A 25,061-nucleotide genomic window follows, 5' to 3' on the forward strand; every position below is an offset into this window, starting at 1 on the left:
GCCAAGAGCATTTAAATCAAAATGCCACAGAGAGATACAATGCATTAATTTAGGCACAAATTTAAGGCAAACCCCCTCTCCAACCCATCTGAAAGTACATGCAATGCTATATCATAGAAGCATGCTGATGTGTCTGTAATCAGTGCTGATTATTTATTTTTATTTGTACCCTACCTTTATTTTATTTTATTTATTTATTTATTTATGAGACTTATATACTGCTTTAAGTGCAAGCACTCTCTAAGCCAGCGGTTCTCAACATTTGTGTGACGGCGACCCCCATCACACAAACGTTATGCGCATGTGCGGCGCGGTGCGCATGCGCGGCGGCACCCCCCACGCACGGCGCGCATGCGCGGCGCCACCCCCGGAGGCGCGCCGCCGCCCCCACGCGCGGCGCGCATGCGCGGTGGTGCCCCCAGGAGGCGCGCCGCTGCCCCCACGCGTGGCGCGCATGCGCGGTGGTGCCCCCGGAGGCGCGGCGCCGCCCCCACGCGCAGCGCGCGTGCGCGGCACTGCCCCCCCCGGAGGCGCGGCGCGCCCCCGGAGGGGACAAAATGGCGGATCGCCGCGTTTGGCGACCCCACAAAAGAGGTCGATCAACCCCAAATGGGGTCGCGACCCATAGGTTGAGAACCGCTGCTCTAAGCGGTGTACACTAGTAAGCAATGTAGATATATATATTTACATTGCCCCCAACAATCTGGGTCCTCATTTTACCTACCCCGAAAGGATGGAAGGCTGAGTCAACCTTAAGCCGGTGAGATTTGAACCGCTGACCTGCTGAACACAGTCAGCTAAAGTGGTCTGCAGTACTGCACTCTAACTGCTGCGCCACCTTGGCTCTATTATTAGTTTTAAAAATAACTCAAGGTGGTAAACATATCCAACACAACTTCCTCCTCCTATTTTCCCCACAGCAACAACCCCATGAGGTGGCTTGGGCTGAGAGAGAGTGACCAAATCCCAAAGTCACCCACATGATTTAATAAGGAACTTGAACTCATGATCTTTTGATTTCTAGACTGGCACTTTAATCACTGGGCTTAACTGGCTATTTAGAGGAGAGCAAGACCATTGCTAAGTATAAAGGAGTCTTCACATTTAATCAGTGGATAAACACAGTGGTTCTATCCTTTGAGTCAATTAACTACTGTGACTGCAAATGCTGGAAGGTAGTGGCAAGTAATCAAATAGAAGCAGTGGTGGGTTTCAGCCACTTTGCACCACTTCAGCAGAACTGGTAGCTAATTTTTTGTTGCCCAGGCCCAAAATGGACTTCCGGAAGCAGCATCTACACAGAGAACCGTTTGTTCACATATTTGAATCCCACCATTGGATACAAGGCCAATCTTGCTAAAATTGTCCCCACTGCTTTCTGCTAGTTTTTCACCTCTCTTAGAATGGAATTAATTTTTCCATTTCAAAGGCAGTGTAATTTCAGTCCAGAGAATTTAGGAATCCTGGAAAATCTGTTGGGTATCTTAATCTTGCATCTATATTGTTAAATATAATACCATATAGATTTGGTATTTAAAAATCTGTTTTGTTAATTATATGCATCAACTTCGTACAATCACAAATCTTTTTAAAAAATAGAACAAAGTTAAACATCAGCTAATCTTAAAACTCAGAAATGCTGACTCTTTCCAGATGTTGATGACTGGGGAATAAAAACAGTACTGTTATAGAGGAATTATTATTTTCTTATAAATTAACTAGCTGGATAGCACAACACCACTTGCCATAGTTTTGCATGTAAGATATTTTCACACATGTTAGGCAATGCAGCAGAAATGTCTCAGGAGTTATGTAGCTTGCTCTGTGATGAAATATTTAAAGCAAGTCTTCATACTTCAGTGATATTCTAAACAGCTGAACATCTGAATTATATCTGAAAAATGCTCACATTTATTTTAAATAATTATTACATGTTGTCATTTTCATCGGCCACTTCAGGTACGTTCATTCATTTAGAATGAATGTTATTATTCATTGCTCTTATTTTTTTAAACTACCTGGCTTCATGTTAATTGAGGAACAAAATGTGAATTATAAATACAACTTTGTTCTCTTAGTCAGATGTTTATTTTTCTAAAATATAATGTTTATAAAAGTTAAGCAAAATGAACTGAAAGCAATATAAAAGAAACAAAATGGGATAAAACAATAACAATACAAAATGTTAAAAAATATACTCCTAGATAAGCCAAGAATTTTAGGTGCCAAAATACACCCTCAAAAGCAAGTTTGTCTTATCCACAAATAGGAGCATATGGAGTAAATATTTTTAAAGTACCTGTATATCCCCTATATACTTGAGGATAATCCCATCTGTGGATAAAAGCAGGCTCTCACATTTTAAACCAAAATATTATGAGAAATATGGATAAGCTAATTGTGAAAATTTCAAAAAAAAAATGAGGGTCAGCTTATCCACCGATGGATTTATATGCAAGTATATATGATATAATTACAGTATTACCTATACCTTGATAGGCACAGAAGGGAAATTCCCTCTCAGGAATGTATCTACCTTGAGTGTGACATCAGCCATGACTCTAGAGCAGGAGTGGAGGAGTTGGTCTCGTTATCCTAGAGATGCCTTCCACTTTCAGAGGCACTATTCCACAATCTGATATGAGATCCTGTTTGTGAAGTTGGGCTGTAGGGAACAAATAGGGAACAAATGCAGTCTGAGATGTGTTATCTGAGAAGAATTTGAACCTGTTGATCCCAAGGAAGGGGAAGTGTGCTTGAGGCTGTAAGCATAGCCATCTCTTCATTAGATCCATGTCCCACCTGGCTCCATCCTTGAGTGGGGGGGGGAGAGTTGTATTCACTTAATGATTTCATGATTTATTTAACAACTGCAGTGATTTGCTTTAACAGCCAAAGCCAGAAAACTCATAAAATTGGGCAGAACTCACTTAAGAACCACCTTGCTTAGCAACATGAATTCTGTTCCCCGTTGTGATCATAAGTTGGGAATTACCTGTATTAAATATCTGGAGAACAATCATATGACTTAGTCTAATTTAATTTAATTGCATTTTTTTTCTTGGCAAACATAACATTTCAGCTCAAAATTAAGTATTCTTGTGGGGAACAGAGTAAATCAGACCTCGCGCAAGTAAAACATAGCTCCTTCCTGCTCTTCATTAAAGCAGCTGCATGTTTTTCCTTAGGGATCCACAAAGCCCGCAAAACACTGAAGATGGGTGCTTGCACTTAAAGCGGTATATAAGTCTCATAAATAAATAAATAAATAAATAAATGCTTTAAAAAGCAGCATTAACTTCAAAGAGTAGCTTTTTTTCTCCTAGATTTGCATAAAAACCTGAAAACATTGTGTGCGTTGCTCAAACTTCCCCTAAATCATTTCAAAAGAAGAGAAAACTCCTAAGGCAGGGGTAGGCAATCTTGGCTCTTTTATGACTCATGGACTGCAACTCCCAGAATTCCTAAGCCATCCATGCTGAGGAGAAATGGAGATGTTTCCATGCTGAGCCATGCTGGCTCAGGAATTCTGGGAGTTGAAGTCCACAAGTCATAAAAGAGCCAAGGTTGCCCTGGGGAATAAATCTGGGAGAGACAGTCATTCAGCCACTGCAAAGCTCTATAGGTAGTCCTTGACTTACAGCCACAATTGACCCCAAAATTTCCGTTGTTAAGTGAGACATTTGTTAAGTGAATTTTGCTCCATTTTACAACCTTCCTTGCCACACTTGTTAAATGAATCACTACAGTTGTTAAGTTAGTAACACGGTTGTAAAGTGAATCTGGCTTTCCCATTAAATTTGCTTGTCAGAAGGTCGCAAAAGGGGATTGCAGGATCCCAGGACACTGCCACCGTCTTAAGAGATAAGCCAGTTGCAAAGCATCAGAATTTTGATCACGTGACCACGGGGATGCAGCAATAGTCGTAAGTGTGAAAAACTCCCATAAGTCACTTTGAACCGAGGACCATCTGTAATGTGTTCTTTTAAGCAGTTAAGAAAAAATAAAACCTTTTTTCCTTTGGACTGTTCTTGCTTGGGCATGCCTAACCTTTTCTCTTATTTAGCTTGTCCTCGTTCTGGCAGCCACAGCCATGTTCACAGGAATTCAGTCCTGGTTTTCTTTTCTCCCAAATTTTCCATTTGTCCTTCTAGCTTTCCTTACTTGAAGTCAGCCTGGATGATTTGTCAGGGCCTGCACTGGAACAGCTTGTAAAGTGAAATGCCAATACAAGGAAAGTTAGAACATTTTTTGACCCATGTCTGGTCACTTAATGCTAGGATAGGCAACCTACTGATGTGTACTGTTTTCTTATCACTGTCAAGACTACAGATAAATGCACTTCATTTAAGAAATGAAGGCTTTATCAATGAGCAAATAATTGCAGAGCAACTATTGATCCACGTCTCACTTAACAAGAGACAACTGGAACTTGTACAGATGATAAACATTTAATCATTATGTATGGTAAACAACAGGCTCTTACTGAACACAGAAAAAGCCTCAGTGTTCACATAGCAAAACTTGTCAGTAGTTTGTGCAAACAAACAAAATTAAATTTAAACCACCATCACCTACACTGTCTGAATACTGTGAATATAGAATTATATCACTTGTTAAATTACGCAGTTGAACCAAAGTCATCTTTTTTTTCTCTACTTGTCGAAAACGATATTGCAATTCTTCTGTGTGGCTTCATTTTTGAAAGCTTTGCTTATATTGTTTTTATTCTGAATAGTTTATCCCCTTTTGTGTTTATTCCCATTCCTTAATTAGAAAATCTTCTGTCTTGACTTTAATGATTTCTTCTCAAAACTCATTGATTTTTCTGCTATTTTATGATAGTGGAGCTAATCTGGTAAGCTTAATTTTTATTTTGTGGTGGGAAATGGTTCACATAATTATTTACCATAAAATATTTAAAAGTTATTTTGCTGATCATATCTTATATAAGTTTTTAATGGCAACAAAGCTGAAACAATGGCAGATTTAAAAATAAAGTATGGCAAACTGGACCTTTTCTTGTCCTGTGTACCCCAAGGGAAAGATTTTTATCACATTTTTTTCTAAACTACTACTACATGACTAAATTTGATATTCTAATCAGAAATACCATTCTAGTCTAGTCTAGTGTAGCTAGTCAGATATGTTACCCAATGACAATTCCATTTGTATGTACATATTTTCTTATTTAAAATAAATAAATGAATAATATCCCATGAGATCATTGGCAAATTTCCAGTGAATGTTTAGTAAAGAATCCAACACAGTCTTTTGCAAGTGAGGTTTAATTCCTGTTAAACTCCAGGTTTTCAGCCTAACTCTTCACGGGCAGGTTGGTGCATGAAATGACATGTAGGACAAACACAGAATATCGAAACCCTTTAAGAATTTTTAATAGAGCATGGATTACATATGTAAAATTTTAAATACCGTGACTTATAAATAATATATATTTTAGTCTGCTTTAAGTGTTCATTCATTACGAGTAGGAGATATACAATTCTACTGTATATTGACTGACATTCTGTATATTTACCAACTAACTGCATGAAAGTCTTAGAAGGCAAACAGTGAATTAGGACAACCGGGAGATAAAACACTGATAGATGAGAAGTTACACATTTCATTTGTTTCGAAGATTTCTCAGCAACATTCACTGGTTTCTAATGACCAACATAGCCACTTATCATCAGATTTTCTCAAGCTTTACTTAGAAATGAAGCTTCTAAAAGCCAGAGATCAAGCTCTTGCTTTTAGTACACAGTATACAATATACAAATATGGCAGCAAGTGAGCTTCTAATTTTTGTAACCCAGAGATCAGCTTCCCCTCCTTCCTGTTCACTTGCTGCCAGATCAGAATTAAAAAGGGATCAAATATTCCATATCTGGTTACTCAAACTGGGAGAAGCTCTGTTGACATGTGCCCATGTAGAAAAGCTATGGTGGTTAGAAAATTATGGTTAGCGATTTTTAATAGCTCTTCAGAGACCTGCAAGCTGCTATGACTGAGTGAATGAATGAATGAATTTGGTTGCCTTAAAGATCTTAAAATCTCTTTTAATTTGCATCAGTAATTAAGAGAAAAAAAATTGGAATGCCTTTGTCACATATGCCCCACATTTTGTCAGCTTTTGCTTTCTAAAAATCAACCTTTAGCTAAATACTGGCTAAAACACAAAATTACATTAGTGTTAAATGAATCCAATGTTAATGGTTTTATCTTGTGCTAATTAATTATTAGAAGGGGCTTCAATGCATTTTTAGGATTATTGAAATTCTAACTTTAGGATTGGGCATATTTATTTTTGAATAAACTGCTCTGGAGAGTCTTAATCTAGATTACAGCCGTGGTAAGAAATTCTGCTTTTCTACTGCAGAAATCAATTCAGTAGATTTATGTATCCATAGATTTGCACCCATAGACCTATCTTCTCTGTTGAATCAAAATGTATTTCTTTATATACAGGGCACATATGTGCCTTCAATTTAAAAAACGATTCTATCTGTAACATATACTCTAGAGTGCATTGATTAGATTTAAAAAGTACAATTTTTAAGATTTAAAAAGTACAATTCAGGTCACAATCAAGTTCTCAGTCAAAGAAAATAAAACAAAATAACCAAAACTCTCCTAATCACCAATAATCTTTAGACATCATTATTAGTTTCATATTATCCCCAGAGAGCACAAAAAGAGCCACATCCCAATTTCCCTCCATTATTATGTCTGGAAATACCACTGAATACTTAGAGTTCTATGTCAACTCTAGAGGAACAACAAACCTCATCTACTCAGTTTTACTGGCTAGGCATATTCCACCCAGAGAGCCAATTCTGCACATACCCAGGCCCTGAGCCATAAACAATTTTTAAAATAATAACCAGTACCTTAACTGCACTCAGAAGCCTACTGGCAATCAGTGCAACTCCCAAATCTTGTAGCGGTGTCATCAGCAAACAGCCTGTTCCCAGTTACTACTTGGATTGTTGTATTCTGGATCAGCAAATTTAGATAAAGATAAATTCTAGATCAGCTTCTAGATAAAGACAGGCACATCATGTAGAGTATACTGCAGTTGTTCTTATATAAGGTTATAAAGCCATGAGTGACCATCAAAAAAGTTTTCCAATCCAAGAAAGGCTATAATTTGCATAACCTGTCGATCTAAGCCAAGGCTCTTTTGCTTCACCTGGCCATGGAACAAGAGTCTTGGGTCTCAGAGAATCTCCATATTGTGGACCATCTCTGTGCAGGGAACACAACTCTGCTCAGGAAGAAAGAGTAGTAGAGTAAGTAGTAGAATCCATAAGAGTAGTAGAAGAGTAGTAAGAGTAGTAGAATCCATAACTTTCTGAACCTATAATTACTCCGTCATGCCCATTTTGCTGGGTGGAAAAAATTATCTTCTAAATTAATGCTTTTTAAAAGGACATATTCAGATTCATGAAGAAACATCCAGATCTAAATAAATTTGTAAATTTCAGGAGCATTTTATCCACCAGTAATTTCTTCTGATTAATTTAATTTTGCCTTCCTATTTGGGCGGCAAGATATAAAACCATAGTGAGTTGATTTTTCCTATATAAAATAGACAAAGTTTGGCAATCTAAACACACACATGCACACACAATGAATGATTGTGTTATGTCCTTTGGTGCTATTATGGGCATTCAGTCTGTTAGGACATATTGGGTGATTATAGGCTAGTCTTTTCAGAAAAAGCCATGGGTTTCAAGTTAGCGGTAACCATCTATCAACTCTAGAGATTATGGTATGATTTACAGTCTCAGCATGGTGTATCCTCTGATTTTCTGCCTCCCTATGAAACATTGTGCTTTCCTTTTCTATTGATGTATCAACTATAATAGTTACAAGCAGCTACAGAAAAATCAATAGTGGACTTTCATTACTGAGAACATAAAGTAAAAGAGGGCCACGCTGTGAGAGTCTTGCTGTTAAATAGTCACTGACTGCAAGGTACACAATAAATGTCTGTTATTTTGGTGTAAATGAAAGATGTCTGAATTTGAAACATCAACCATCTCCAATTCTGGAGACAACCAAAGCTAGGTCAGGTTAGCTTAGCTAACAGTTCTTCCCTGAGTCAAGGAGCAAAACTAATCTGTCTTTCCCACAATGAAACTTGGATTAAAGAGAAAACAAAAAAAGCTAAATAAGAACGGCAGATGGTGTTTTTTCTGTAAATTGTGTTGCAATCTTTCTAGCCACACTCACCTGGCCTGAACTGGACACTTTAATTGTAGGGAGGTTCACTGGTCTCAAAAGGGTGCTTTATTCTAGTAAGAGCAGAGCAATCATCTCAGTCTTGAGTACTTTGACAAGCAAGAGTTAGGAGAAACTAAGTCAAAGATTCATTTTAAAATGTCTTAATGTAACGGTGGAAATTGCATTTGGCATCAATAATGGAATGCCTTGGGAAAGAATTTGGGCTACCAATGCTATCTGAGGGTGTTTTATCTATTTTCCATATTTCCTGGACTTAATATGTTTTAATATATTGTGTAGGACAGCATGTAGGGAAAGATTCCTTTGTCTCTGTGGTGATTGCTGAATTGCTAATTCTCATCCATGTTTCAGAATTACTCTACCACTTATTGAGATTACATTCAAGAACACCTTATCATTCCTAAAGACTTAAAGTAGTTGGAGACACCAGGGAAATTTCTCTTGCTATTTCAGTGTTCAAAGTCAGATAATTCCTTAGGAATCATTGTCTGTATAGACATTTGTCTTTCTATGATTAATATTTTAAAGCGGTAACATCACTTCAAGGGACCACTCTCTCCATTAATTTTTATGTGGTGACTCATTCATAAAATTAAAATGTAAGAATGTGAAGCTCTGTTTTTGGTATTAACCCTGCCCCATAAATCCTTGACAGTGGCATTGTAGCAGTAGTAACAATAACGTCAACGCAGCATCAAAGACTCTCCAATATCTTGTTGCTCAGTCTCTCAGTTGCCTCCAACATTTTGTGAGCTGATGGACACAATCTTACATGTAGATGCTAAATATAGAAATCTCATTCTTTAGGACACCTGAACTGGTACTGCTTTGCTAACACCACTCATTTGATGGAAGCAAGAGAAAGATTATATTGTGTATCTGACAATATCATAAGGAGTATAGCAGAATTTCTGAATTTGGAATAGGATATGGAAAAAACTGGTTATTTCTAGCTCTTTTTTTAAATGACTCATTTTGTTGAACCCAGTCCCAAATAACCCACCATATAAGTGTCAGCTTTCTGTGGTTATTCTACATGTTCTCTGTATAGGGCAAATTTATATATTTCCCATGGCAATTACATACATTTTTAATTTACATAGGCCAAGATCCAAGGGCTTATGTGTGTTTCGCACATACTATGAACCTTTTCCAGCCTACAGGCTCCTCGCTGGGCCCCCTTTCTGCTTCAGAAGATTAGACAACCTTCTGCAAAAGCTGTTCATGTATCAGAAGGGAATGGAATAACAAAATTGGTGACCTTTGTATGCCTTACTTGCACACATGCGCACACACAAAAACAAACTTGCTCAGCGGGTGGGGGGACATGGGGGAGGCTCCTGGGCCCCACAGCTCTTGCCTAGTCCCAGACTGAACATGTGCGGAGAGCTGCACATGTGCAGCTCTATGGAAAGCTGCGCATGCACGGAGAGGAGGAGGGAGCAGCTCGGCCCAGCAATGGCTCGCGTGCCACCAGAGACGACTCCGCGTGCCTCCTGTGGCACGTGTGCCATAGGTTTGCCACCATGGGCTTATAGGCTTATTCCTTCAAGGAAGAGGAACCACATAATAATTCCTGAAGCTTAATCATTCTTACCTTAATGCAAACTGGGGTTACAAATGATGAAACATTTTCTTCCAATTCTGTAACAGAATTAAAGGTAGCTTAGGCAATTGATAGATAAAAGACCCTTGGCTAGAACCAGACCATTTCTATATTGGCTTGTTGAAATTTAGAGGAAACTGAAGCAACAGTAAATTATTTTTTATTTACTGATGTTATTTTTTTAAATCATCTTGATATCACTGTAGTGTAATATGGATAGGCATCCTTTCTTAATCCTCCCAAACTTCTCCAAAAGATTTTTAAAGTATGCATGCTGTTTGAAACTGTTTAAAAAAACTTTGTGGATGCTTTGACAGGAATGTTTGCTTTCACGACGTCACCTCATCATCCTCCTCAAAGCTTAAATGTGGGAAAAGAATTAAAATAATAATTTTCCCCCAAAAAATGGTCAAGAAGGTACATAAGAGTTTTAAAACAAACCCAAGAAAGAATCAAGAAACCAGCATGCAATTTTCATTTGAGAAAAAAATGGATATAAACTTTCCTTTCACTCATTTTGACATGTCCTGCATTCAGCATGTAACACCTGTGGCTTCTCAGATTTGTCTAATGAATCATCTCGTATTGTTTGGTAAAGTCACCAACAGGATAGAATTCCCAGTCCCATGAAATAATTATCTAAGCCAACGTATTTAGCCAAGTTCATAAAAGCTTGAATGCCATAATGATATGCAAATATCATTCTCTTCCCAAGAACCAGAAGAATGCCTTTAAGCTAATGTTTATAACAAGAAGTGTTTGACTGAAAACTCTTGTAATTTTTATCACACCGGAGGCTGTTTTCCTCATTCAATTAGCTGAATTTTTCCTGAGGCAAGCCAGACATCTAGTGCCTGCTAAATTCAGAAACTAAAGCTTGTATTTTGGCTTAATATATCCCCACTTGGATCTGCCTCTTTAAATTCTCTTTTATATGAGAATGTCAGTTTATTCATAGTCTGACTCTGGACTACCTGAACAAACCAAACTTTATTCCAAGAGCATTAAAAAATTTGGAAGCAGGGGGAAAGAGAGTGAAAAGGGAAACAAACAAGAGTTCATCAATGAAAATGAAAAGAAAATTGATATTTGGTTTATTTTCCAATCTGGTAAGATTTCCCCCTTTTAGGAAAAGCTGTTTCTGTGTTCTTCAGTTCTACCCCTCCCCTAATTTAATAGATATAGATTGATTTTATGAACGCACACAGTATACTAAAAAGAGGCTTTGCTTTAATGTAAGAAAAATGCATCTAGAGAAAAGTTTTCAGAAAGTAAATGGAAATCCTTGTATTTCTTCTTAGAAATTCATCAGAATAATTCAAAATAATTAAAAGTTACAATTCCAGTTCAAAGTAACTACAGCAAAGGTAAAAAAAAATAAATCAGGATGGCTTTTGCAGCTTCACAATCACAGCTATGCCCCTTTTCTTACTGCTGTTCAGTTGCACAATCCAGACAAGCCTCAATGGGTGCTCTAAGCCAGGGTTCCTAACCTCGGTAACTTTAAATTGTGTGGACTTCAACTCCCAGAATTCCTCAGCCAGCATGGGTGGCTGGGAAATTCTGGGAGTTGAAGTCCAGGTTTCTTAAAATTGCCAAGATTGGGACCCTCTGCTTATGGGACCCTCTGCTCTAAGCAATCTTTATATAAGGTCTTTATAAGACAAAAGGGACAACTCTGTTAGCTCCATGTTTTCTTTAGGGAACACTATTCTGCCAGGGGAGCAGAAAGAATTTTTTCATATTATTCATTATTTCAATCTAGCTTTAAAAACAAGGATCCCCAACCCCTGGTCTGTGGACCAGCATTGGGCCACGGCATGCCAGCAACTGGGCCGTGCAAACAAGTGAAGCCCCATCCGTGGGATGCAGGCAGCATGTGAAACCATGCCCCCTCCGGTCTGCAGAAAAATCTTTCTCCACGGAAACCGGTCCCTGATACCCAAAAGGTTGGGACCACTGCTTTAAAAGGCAAATGCTATCAGATAGATCTAAGAGGCTTATCAAACAAGGAAGGCAGGATGATGAGGGAGAAGGGGGGGGGGGAAATCCCAAGTATGGTTTCCAGTCCTATTTTCCAATCCTACCAACCATTTGAATAGTTTCACTAATACCCTGGGGAGGGAGGACAATGAAATCCTCCCATTTCTTTTCTCTCCTTCGTATCTTCTCTGACCACGGTCAAAATGCTGCTAGGGAAAACATGTTCTAGGGGTGAACGAAAGAGTAACTCTCATCCTTTGACCTCAAAAGACATTTTCCTGGTTCATAGCATTTCCAATTTAACAAAGGAAAGGTGGCGTAGCTGATCTGTCATATAAAAAAGTACCATTTCCCATGCTTTTTTAAAAAAAGAAAAAAGGAGAGAAAAATGAAATATAATTTTAAACAATACACCTGGCAGCTTGATGCCATAAAGTGTTGTAAAGTGTGCTTTTATTTGACTTGTGAAGTGGTCTGTAACAAATTGTGGTTCTAACTATCCTTAATAGTTAGAAGTTAAATAGGATTCAGCCCAATAATTCCAGCATTTCCTTACTGTGTAAGCATCTTATTCTGCATCTCAGAGAAAGTATCATTGAATCCAGCCTATTATTTCTGCTTGAATGGAAACTCATGAGTTGTTGTAAAGCACTTTAAAAAGGTAAATCTCTAAAAACAATTTAAGTATTATTTAACATTTCATTGAACTTCAAAAATATTTTATGGCCACAATAAAAGAGATAGTGTCCAAAGCTTGCTCAGGCAGGTAATAAACATATTAAGTATCTGTACTTTCTTTGGCCAGCTTGTTCACCTTGTGTGTTCGCTCTTCTTGGTGAGTGACTCTGGATAAATCTTAAAGACCATCATCCTTGTTTCTTACTTAGCATAACTCAGTGGTTCTCAACCTTTTCTTTACCACGGACCCCCTTTAAATACCTTTTGTGGCCATGGACCCCCAAAACATATGAAGAATGGTTGCAGGAATTAGGTATGGCTATTGGAGAGAAAAGAAGGACTAGGGGTACATGATAGTAGTATTCCAGTATTTGAGGGACTGCCACAAAGAAGACAGGGTCAACCTATTTTCCAAAGCACAGAAGGAAAGACAAGAAACAATGGAGGAAATCTAATCAAGAAGAGACGCAACCTGGAATTAAGAAGAAACCTCCTAACAGTGAGAACAATTAACCAGTGGTACAGCTTGCCTTCAGAAGTTGTAGGTGTTTCATCAATGGAGGCTTTTAAGAAGAGACTGGACAGTCACCTATCTGAAATGGTATAGAGTCTCCTGCTTGAGCAGGGGGTTGACTAGAAGACCTCCAAGATCCCTTCCAGCTCTATTCTGATTGATTGACTTAACTCAAGATTAAAATCATAACATTTCTTCAAGCCTTTTGTGATGACATCATGGACACCCCAGGGGTCTGCAGACCACAGGTTGAGAACCACTGGCATAATTTATAAGTTGCACATTGGTCAAAGCTTCCTGCTCACTTTCTGGGAGTTTGACTCTTTTTTCCTCTTGAAACATAATTAATGCATTTACATTTATGTTACATTTTTCATAAAGGACATAATTGCCTTAGACCAATGTATCATCATAATCATGTCTTTTTCATTGATTTTTTCCTGAAGAGCTGCTAATAGCTTTCCGGATATTCTGTTATGTACCATTTCCATTGGTCCACTCTTTCTACCTTATGTTGTCTGTGAAACTTTATTGTCCACCAATGAGTTTTCCTTGCTCTTACTCAGAATTCTGAGAAATAGTTAATATCCACTCAAGGGACAAAATCTGTATAGCAGATGAATGTGGATCATGTTTTCCATGTTGTTATTGCTGTTACCCCTCCTAGCAACTTTAGTTAGCTTGATGAATATTACTAGGAACTACAGCTAAGCAACAATTCAAGGTGAATTTGTGTTCTTATTCCTTGCATGGTACAACAGTCAACAACCCAACATACAGAAAAATAGGAATTAAATAGTGGCTTAAAGGCATGTTTTAGAAATATGGATTCCAGAGGAAGGTATCTCATAAGGGTTTTAGGAGCTCATCGGTCATAGAATATTTTTGTTGCAGATTATATCTATGAATATTTATGATACTACAAATTAAATGGAATAATTTTAACATTATTGACTTTGCGGACTTCCTGAAAGATCACACTTTGACATCTGCTGAACTAGAAGATATCCTTTGAAGCAGTTAATTAATGGTACACAGTCCATAAGAGGCAATATATACATTTTATATGTGATGCATTACAAATAGTCGATCGGTGGAACAGCTTGCCTCCCAAAATGGTGGGTTCTCTATAGTTGGAGGTTTTCAAGAAAATATTGGACAACCATTTGTCTGGGATAGTGTAAGGTCTCCTGCCTTGGGAAGTGAGTTGGACTAGAAGACCTCCAAGGTCCCTTTCAGTCTTATGATTCTTTGGTTATTTGAGTCTAGTCCTTGACTCATTCTCTAAATTATGTCGCTGCTGAAAAAAATGGACATACAACCAGTCCTTGAAATTCCAGTCATCATAGCACCCCTCACAATCACAAGATCATGATCTGAGTGCTCAGGTGCCTGGCCAGCAATTATGTTGTGGCAGGGAGCTATGGTCACATGATCATCATTTACAACCTTTCCTACTAGCTTCTCGCAACATCAGTGGGGAAGCCAGAAGGGAAGGACACTCCAGTAAGTTGTCTTAGTTTTTCTCCAATCATAGCATACAGATATCACATCCATGCTCAGTCGCACCTGCCCTCCCAGAACCTCCCCCAGCCTCTCACAACTGGCACAGAGTTAGTATCAGGCCCCCTGCAACTCACACAAGGCCCGCACCAGCTCTCCCTCACCGGGCCCTCCCATAACTCACATGAGGCCTCTGTTGGGCTTCCCAGGCCCTGCCTGCACTTTCCCCTGCACTCCTTCCCTGAGATTCTCACTTTTCCCGCTTAATTACCTGCAAATCTTGGGGTTACAATGGCAATTGGGATTGCCCAGGATTGCCATCATGAGGTGATGTGATTACCTGACATTACACTTTATGCCTGCATCACTTAGCAATGGCAATCCCAGTCCCTATTCCCATCATAATACACCTGTATCTGAAGTATAACCAACCTATATGAAAGTTGTTCATTTGTGTCAACTTTCCACTCCTTTATGTGGGAACTATCTCATAGGAACAACAACAGCAACATACAGGAGAACGGTGTGTCCCAGTTTCCAGAGGACCAAACTCTATTTGAAGCAAATGCCCTACATTTAGGGCCTTTACAATTTTAAAGGTGCTTAGTAGGAAGAGTGGGGCCCTTGAAGCTGCACATCAAAAATTGTATTTGGACAGCAAGCTGACTGAGTATCATATCATGGTGTGAATATTTAAATATTCTCTAAATCTGCATCAATGTGCATGAGTTATCCATGCAAATATTATACATAATCATAGTGGGGCGGTTGGTTTTTTGTTTTGTTTGTTTGTTTGTTTGTTGTGCTCTTGCTGTCAAAGGAAAGACCAGATTACACCAAAACATCCTTTATGAAGGTGTTGTTCTGAAATATTTGGCTATATTTTGACCATGTAATATCAGTAGTAAAGTGTTTTTATCAATTTGGTTGATAAAACAGAGATGTCCTTACCCCAAAAGAGGTCTGGGTTTGACCTTTATGTGCTGAATAGTCATGTGTTGGTAACCTCAGAGCTCAGAACTGGTTATTCATTTGCTGATATTCTAAGACTGAGAAGAGCATAGAACAATTCTTAAAGAATCTAGAAATTGCAAATGGTCCAGAATGTGGCAGCAATGTAGTTGAATAGGATTTATTTGAGGTTCCACACTTCCCCATGTTGAAACAGCTTCACAGTTGCCCTCCACCACCAATTCTTTATGTTCATAAAAGCTTTACAGGTTCATATGTTACTATATGGTCCACCCCACATTCTTGGCTCATTAGCAGGACATGCATGTATATATGTTTATACCTTTGAGTTGGTGTGGTCACATGAGACTGCCATTTCTTGACAAGATTTTCCATGAATTGACTTGCCATTGTCTCCTTCCTAAGGGCTGAAAGAGAGTGACTGGCCCAAGGTCAGTCTATCTTTGTATCTAAGGTGAAATTAGAACTCATAATCTCTTAGCCACTACATCAAACTGGCCTTCAGTATAGGTTCATGTTGCGTCAATGGTAATTTCTACTTTCCTTTGGCAGAGCCCATAGTAAGCAACCAACTCCTTCAATTAGAAACAAGTCTTCTCCTTATTGTAGTTTAAGAGGAAATTTGAAACCTTTTTTTCCTCAAGTTTTTTTTTTAATGCTTGTTTTAGCCTTGTGCTTTGTTAACAGGCATTTTTCCCCCTGATTTTAATTTAGCTTTTTTAAGTTGTGCCAATCTTTTAAGAAGATGGTGGCAACCTTCTAAATAATGATATAAAACAAGACATCAATTTCTTAGAGGCCATTAGCATTTCAACTATAAACCAACATAAGTGAGTATGGATAACCTTAGGTTCCTTGACAATAGCAGTCAGATATCTAAATTGTACAATAAGTATAGTTATTTTTCTTATCAACTTTTGCACAGCAGCCACTTTTCAAACTATAACTTGCCATTCACTTTTAATTTCCCTTTTCAGAATTTGCAAACTACATGAGTTTTCTATCAATTAATTCTGCACTGAATTTCAGCGCTTCAAATATGAGGAAAGGAAGCTTCTGTGAAACCTAAATATTTTTCTTCTCTGAAGGCTAAGACCTATTGTGTTTTTACAAAAAAAAAAAATGGGATCATATTCTTTTTCTAGTCTTATTTAATATGCAGACTTTGAGCTGAGCATCTTTATTTGGTGAGAAAGGGATAAACTGTCAGAAATAGGAGTTTTTAAGGAGATGCTGACAGACTTTTAGAGTGAATGCATAACTGAGAATGGCATTTTAATTTTTGTTTTTTAAAAAAACCCTGATCTTTAGAAGTAAATTATAGAACGGATATATTCTGTGTTTGACAAAAAATACTATTGCAAGAGTTTGCAAAAATACAATATATTCTACAAGACTTCAGGGTTTACTTTCCTGTAAGGAGGGGAAAAGAGATGTGTCCCACTGTGAACATTCAGTAAGACAGTTTCATATTAAAAATCAGTAATTAGTCCCTGAGTGAATAAAGTGGAAGAGATAAGAGGTTGATACTATTTTCCCCTTTCTTGTACTTTGAATTGAAAGTGCGTACAGCAAGAAAGACAGTATTTCCCCCCTTTTTTTGTCACAAGCTTTTCAGAACTTGAAATGCTGATTTCTTAGATTATACATAACTCATGAATTCTCAGTTCTCTGCCTCCATTTACCAAGCACTTGGATGCTGAAAAAAAAAAAGCTTTAAGTTTCAAAGATTACTTTGTTAAAGTAACAGATTTGATTTCCTGGCAGTGCTGACACCAAAAGAGTCCTATTGGCAATGCATTGTATTTCCCCAAGACTACCATTATGTTTTCACATTTTTCTTCCAGAAGGTGAATCATTTTCTGTAAATAAATCAAAGCTCTTTGCAGCTTTGACATTTTAAAGCCTCAGTTAAACAAGTATTTTTGCGTGTGTCCAAATTTGTTACTCTTTATCACATAATCACACTGTTTAATTAAGATCAGTTAATCTACAATTTAAGGCATAGCAGGGTTAAAGTTAGAGTATTCAAGTAGTTTAATAACTAATCTTAGTATGAGTTTTGGGTTAAAGGTAATCTGGGTAAGAGCCATTAAGTGTTCTTTCAGAAACACAGTTTATTCAATATTTTCCTTTCAGTGAGTCTTACTAAACTGTTGTTTTCATTATGTTGCTTTTTTAGAAAAAAGAAAAAAAGCAGAAGGCATTTTTTTAAAAAAAGAAAAGCCACATATTTTTCAGTGCAAAATTACAGATGAATTCCAATATAAAATAGGATCATGAGTCACTGCAATTGAGTGCTCATCAAGTATTTGAGTGCATGATCAGTCTAGGATAAGAGGTTACTTTTTCCCCTTAGAGTTGATTTTGCCTTTATTACCAATAGCTATAGAGTTTTGCCTGAAGTTTAGTAACATGACCTTCAAGGGCTGGAATACTTTACAAATGAAGGACCCTTCTAGATGTGCCATCTATATACATGCAGATTTCATTGTTTTGAAGGATTTTGCTGTGGGCTGAAGTGCACATAGGGATTGGCTGTTAAATTTATGAATGCATCATGTTGTACAATCAGCACATACAGTAATAAAAGAAATACGGTTCTATTGATTTGAGGAAGAAACTGGCGAACATTCACAAGAATTCACATGCAATGGAAAAATATTTGATTTTTTTTGGGTAACCCTAACCCTGACAACCCAAATAAGGAGACTTGTCCAAAGTGACTTTCTTTAGCACACAGTCAAACAATTAATACCTGCTTACTTATTTATTTATTTATTTATTTATTTATTTATTTATTTATTTATTTACATGGATCTGTACAATCCTGCAGATGTATAAAAATGTTTCAATCGTATTTTTTTATTATTATTTTATGTCTGCAAGTTAGCATTGTCTGCTCTAGTCCTTGAAGTTTTCTTAATATTTTCAGAAGTGGTTTGCCACTGCCTCCTTTCTAGGGCTAAGAGAGAGTAACTGGGCCAAAATTACCTAACTGACTTCCAGGTCTAAGACAGAGCTATAACTCACAGTCTTCTGATTTCTAGCCTGGTGCATAAACTACTACATCAAACCAACTCTTGCTTTCCCTCTACTAAAATGTTATTAAAGGTTGGATTTACCTGTCATTTCATGGACAGAGACAGTAAAGGAGACAGTGCTGAGTCTAAAAGGAAAATTGAAAGAGGTTTTTGTTCCAAAGAAATTAAGCATATAGGTGAAAATGCCAGTCTTGGTATTCTGGCTGGCATAACTTTTATTAGACAAAGATTATGCCTGAGTGAGCTCCAGAATTCTATTTCAGGTTACTATAAGAAATTCTGGACTGAAGACAGTTTAGAAGAGCCGTAAGCTTGTAAGGAAAAAGCTTTGTTGGGCATCGCTTTGTACCAAGAATTTAGAGTAGTTGATAGTGAAGTAGAGGAATAAATATAATAAATGAAAATATTTGCAAACTATGTTAGATTCTGAGTCTGAAGTATTTACAACCATCCAGTAGGGAGAAAGATTCAGAAACTGACACGCACACACTCATTTGTGGGTCAGGCAGGTTGTTTTGGCAATCACTGGAATGTTCCAGATGGCTCATTAGCATCAGGATGGACAAGTCAAAGTCTTTCAGAATAATTTAGAAAAATGTCAAAAAAGAAACAAGAAGCCTGTCATTTTTTATTAGAATTAACTACAGTATGCCCTGGACACAGATTTCACCTTGGATCAGAAGAATTAATACAGAATTATATGAATTGTGTAATATATTGGGTTAAAGGTACGCCTTCCTCTCAGGGGACTCATTTGCCAACTATATATTACAATTCTGAATGTTAGGCATCTTCAACCTTTTTCTCCACAAGATACATGGAAAAGAAAGAGATGACCTTGTACAAAATCCATTGATGTCTCAACAATCTAAGCTTTATGCAGAATTTCAACATGACATTCCAAAGTTAGACTTGGTGAGGTTTGTTCATACTTTTAGTCTTCAGAAAACTTGGCAGAGGGATTCAACTAATATTCAGGGGCATGGAAAACATTTGTTTATGCTGAGGAAAACATATTAGTGAAATACCATTTTAATAATTAAGTACAGGTGGTCCCTAACTTACAATCACAACTGAACCCAACATTTGTTAAGTTGAACATTTGTTAAGTGAATTTTGCCCCATTTTACGACCTTTTTTGCCACAGTTGTTAAGTGAATCACTGTAGTTGTTAAGTTAGTAACACGATTGTGAAGTGAATCTGGCTTCCCCATTGACTTTGCTTGTCAGGAGGTCGTAAAAGTTGATCACATGACCCGAGGACACTGCAACCGTCATAAATATGAACCAGTTGCCAAGCATTCGAATTTTGATCACATGACCACGGAGCTGCTGCAATGATCCTAAGTGTGAAAATGGTCCTAAGTCACTTTTTTTCCACTGCTGATGTAACTTTCAATGGTCGCTATATGAACTGTTGTAAGTTGAGGGCTACCTGTTTAAACACCATGATTATTACCATGTTCGTAATCTTATTTTATATTTATTTTTTTATTCAGATGTCAAAAACCTGGAGAACTTCCAGCTGGTAGAAGGTGTTCAAGAGCAAGTGAACGCTGCTTTGCTGGACTATACCATGTGCAACTATCCACAGCAAACAGACAAATTTGGGCAGCTTCTGCTGAGACTCCCAGAAATCCGGGCAATCAGCATGCAGGCCGAAGAGTACCTCTACTATAAACACCTGAACGGGGATGTGCCATGTAATAACCTTCTCATTGAAATGCTGCATGCAAAGAGAGCATAAATGATAGCCTTTGATACAGCTCCTGCTTTTCCGGAAAGAAAAATACTCTAAAAGTTCTCCGAGTGACACTAATTGAAATAACTCGGTTTAAAGAAACTTTGCAAAATAAAAAAAAAATGTTATAATAATCAAAATACTTAATAGTAAATAAGTGATGTATCAGGGTATTTTCATTGCCAACTGTGAATGAAATGCTACACCGTTTCCCCGAAGGAACTTGTATAGGACTTTTATCACTCGAATAAAAAGAGATTTGCCAGCGGAAAGGCTACCAACCTCCATGTCGATAAAGGTAAAAGAATAAATAAATAAATAAAAATGGAAAGAACAATGCTTATACTTTTAAACTTTACCAGTGACCACTATGAATACATTTAGCAGCAAGTTTTATCTGTGTTATTCAGCTAACAGATCAAGGGGATCTGCATGCACTACAACCCTTCATTGGTTAGCAAGACTGAAAACACTGTAAAGGATGCAAGACTGCAGTTTCCCTGTGTCGTCTTTCCAAAGACTGAGTTCTTACTTCTCCTTCCAAGAGGAATCTGTATATCTACACTACATTAAAAATCTGGAGTGAGCCACACACTCACACATGCATACAGAATAGTGTCGCAAGCAAGCAAATAAATACAGCCTGGATTTTTGTCTGTCTGGGAGTCCAACCTGCAGATATCAAATATGAGAAAAATTATTATTATTATTATGAGAAGAAAATTTTATTCATAAAATTGGTGTGACATTCTTAATATTTTCTAAGGTTACTTTTGTCATTGGGTTCTTGTTGTTCAGCCAGGCAGTATCTCTCTCTTCTACCACTGGTCAAATTTGGGAAGAAAGCTGCTCCAAAGCAATTGATAGTGGACTTTAATTCCAGGCTCAAATTCAATATTATTGGAATGACTTCTCAAAGCTTTTAGTGCCAGATCAGGTTATGGCTACTCTTTAACCACAGCCTAAAATAAAACATCAAGCAGTAGCATCTTTTTGCTTGAACTCCAATCTAGTACCTGGATTTGAGAGAATTCCAGATTAATGAATTCAATTAATATCCCACTGTCTTGTCTTCATTGTGATTTCTTCCTTTTCCCACGTATCCCTCAGTTAGAGGTTCCTCATGAACCATGTGCACATGCACGTCAAGAGCAGGCTAGCATAACTTTGGAGTCTTCAGATCATTATTGTAGCCCTTGCATCCTAGTTTTCCCATTTGGCCTACGGAGCAAAAAATTAAAGGTGTCTAGATGGCCATACTAGACAGTAGTCTGAATTCATATCTAAAACCAGATAATCAGAACTGGAGCTGGGGTGGGGGGAATAAGTATCCGATAAAGGCATTTTCAGATTTAAGAAAACCATCTTCCAATTTTTTCCTGGGACTCTTATTTTGCCAGGTCCTCAAACCTTAACTCTTGGCAATGGAAGAGGCACAATGTTAAATTTCAGTAAACGTTTGTGGGAGGAATAGGAAACAGAGGCATTTAAATGAGAAATTTAAAACACCCAGAACCTTCTGAAACATTGAGAACTGGAAGATGATTGAGGATGATAGTTGCAGAAGCTAGTCATGGCTTCTGAGCTAGTCCAGCCAATGTTTGGCTTTAACACACTTTTGTCAGAATTTGGTCCCAACAGGTATCCATTTATGCCTTCACTATAAACTAATTCCTTCATTCTGCTTTGATTGCCTATCCAGATCTCTATGTCTCCTTTTTAATCTCACATTCTTGATGTATTTTTGAAAGGTCCAGAACTTCCCTTATGCGAGGAGGCACAATACACCAAGTACCATAATATTATCTTGTCCTCAAAAGTGCTTGTTTCTTCGCAAGGCAACTGGACTGTTTTTTACTTGAGGAAGAAGAAGAAAACATTTCGCTTCTTATCCAAAATGTTTCTTCTTCCTCAAGGAAAAAACAGCCCAGTTGCCTTTCAAAGAAAAAGGTACCGTTGAAGCAACTATGACCTAGATAACTAAGAATCTCTCACTTTACCCATTCAGAAAACCAAGTTCTTCAGCTTTATCTTACTTTGGGGTCAAAAAGTTTTGAAAGTCAGTAACTAGTCCTATTGATACAAATAGATCAACTGATGAAATCCAGCAATTGGTTCTTATTAGTGGTAGTCTGAAAAATCTGCATCGTTTGGAAATGAAAACACATTTTAAAAACAAGAATTAAAGCAAAAATCTTTGGTGTGCTAAATGAAGAGCGATACTGCCAAATCTATGTAAAACCAAAGTCCGCTGCAGAACAAATATCAGAGAAGGACAAATAATTCTATCCAACATGAAGTTATCAGTATTATGAAATGTGCCACCATAATGAAAGCTTTGCCTTATTTCAGAATTTTGAATGGTAACTGTACAAATGTGGATCGAATATGTTTAGGGTGGAAGTATTAATACTTTACAGTTTTGAAGAAAATAAACTTTATTGTGTTTACATTTGTGAGGTCCTGGGGGAGGGAGAAATCCCATGATAATATTGCAAAACCATGATTTCCTTAATGTTGCTTTCTAGATTGGTAACTAGCTTTACCAGTACTTAATTACTGTATGTCGTGAGACACTAAAATCAAAAGGGGAATCTCATATATGTTAATTACTTTATTTTTCTGTTTGGGTTATTGGCTGTACAATCACTTGTAGAAATTGTATCAAACTTCTAATCCACAAGCCTTGTTTATTTGTCCATTTGTTTTCATGACGATTGCTGGCTTTTAAATAGTTTATTTATATTGTATAACACCATTTCCATTGTAGCCAATTGTGATGCTAATTTATTGTTCCTCAGTTTCATCTTTATATAAAAATATAGGCAGAATAAAGAAACCAAATATATATGTTTATTACAGCATGTCTTCAACTCATAGTTCAGGGACATTCAAAGGACTTTTCAGTTTAAAATCAGGTTTTTGATTAAATGTTTATACATTTTCATAATCCTAAACATTGTTTATTTAAAATCTTATTGTAAATTTTGTGATTAGCACTTCTCTTTGTTTTACGTGAACATAGAGAGGTGCACTCTTATCTGGATATTTTTTTAAGCAGTGGACATTATATACCAAAGACAACACTTATGTCTGTAGTATTAGCTTTAGGCTACTTTATCACCATGTGAATTTGGTTGTTTTTAAAATGCCAGTCTTTTAATGGAGAGGAGTCAGAAGAGACAAAGGAGAAATCATCTTTGCTTATATAAAAGGATATTTCTTGGATACAAATAGTTACTCCTACCTTATTTCTGCAATTACCTGCTATTAATAAGATGGATAATTCAGTTGTACTGAGAGGCTACATTAGTAGAAGTAGAAATCAAAGTAGTAGCCTAATAGTCAAGTCCCAGCTCATTCAGTTCATTCTACAGATATGAATAGGTTGGACTTTGGAATATTCATGCCAAATAAAAACTTATAAAGTGGTTAAAGGGGCTTCAAGATAAATTTGAGAATCTACTGTTGAAAGAAAAAGCAAAAAACAGAAGTTTCACAAGGTAAGCCCAAGCTATTGGCTGCATACTTCTTGGTATCCAGGCCCACGGTATATTAAATAAACTTTATTAATATACTATCTTGGTACCAAAAAGTCAAATGTGTTCATTTTTCAAAAGTTTTAAATATCTCCATCTTTAATGCCCTACATACGTTAATATGGTTGAAGTAATATTGACAATTATTTTCTAATTAGAAAGAGCCTAGAATTCTTGTACATGTCATTAAAGTGGGGATGTGAAGCTGAGAAAGTTGATGAAGCCCAGTACTCTGGAATTCTCCTATAATTCTCCAGTGGCAACTACTAACAGCTCTATCTTAGGGAACTTATGTTAATAGTTCTCTTTATATTTCCGATGAATACAAGGAAGATTCCTTTAAAAATTCAAATAATCATCTGTGGTATTTAAGGCTAATTAGAAAAATATTTAATTCAAACTTTTCACATGGGTGTCTTGTAAAATCTTTAACTTTTTTTGTCGAAACACCGTGGCAGATACCATTTTAAAGCTGAAAACAAACTAAAACCACTAACAGAGCACAATTTTCAGTGGACACAACCAGATCATTCACGTGGATGTTAAGAGCCAAGAATATTTATTGAACAAAGTCACAAATAAATTATCACACAGGTTAGCCAACATCTGAGATTCCAGGAATTCATCTGATTGCCCAAGTTTGCAAAATAAATTTTAATTGTTAACCACTTTGTAACAAGACAGTTAACTTACAGTTGCTTTATTGATTACATATTAGTAAAAGCAGACTAAAATGCAAAGGTTTTTGCTTTGGCTGGTTTCTTATTGTTGTTTCAGTGTTTGTAATCAGACAACTGTAGTGTCTGAATATTTGTATTACCATTATGTTCTGCAGCTACCTGGCATTTGAATCCATGCAACTCTTTAAACTGTGCAGTTAGTTACTTGTTCTCTGAATGTATCTGTGAAGTTCATGTTGTTTCATGTCAGTCCTTGCCAGGAATTTTCTCAACACTAATGGATTTTTATTTCCAGAATTTCAATAAATATTGATATGGCCATTCTGATTACTTTAAAATTGTTTTTCTGATATCACTAAAACATTAATAACTATTATATATATATATATATATATATATATATATATATATATATATATATATGCTATAAAATAATCCAAACACCAAGATAATACTAAAAACAAAACTTGTTTAATTAAAAGCTAAGTCTTTCATCAGTCAACACTACCGACATCATCAGAGCATGATGCAAGACTGCTGGGAGTCCT

General features: G+C 37.0%; 1 protein-coding gene across 3 annotated transcripts in view; it reads left to right on the forward strand.

The window, feature by feature from the left end:
- Positions 1-24,834, forward strand: part of NR5A2 (nuclear receptor subfamily 5 group A member 2) — a 119,042-nt gene extending 94,208 nt beyond the window's left edge. For all 3 annotated transcript variants that reach the window (XM_039329568.1, XM_039329571.1, XM_039329570.1), the window contains exon 7: positions 20,053-24,834. In XM_039329568.1, coding sequence (XP_039185502.1) covers positions 20,053-20,300 — 248 coding nt within the window. In that variant the 3' untranslated portion in view covers positions 20,301-24,834. The remainder of the gene's footprint in view (positions 1-20,052) is intronic.
- Positions 24,835-25,061: the final 227 nt, after the last annotated feature.

This window comes from Crotalus tigris, unplaced genomic scaffold, assembly GCF_016545835.1.
Source record: "Crotalus tigris isolate CLP2741 ecotype Arizona unplaced genomic scaffold, ASM1654583v1 scf7180000024401.5802323, whole genome shotgun sequence".
Taxonomy (NCBI): Eukaryota; Metazoa; Chordata; class Lepidosauria; order Squamata; family Viperidae; genus Crotalus; species Crotalus tigris.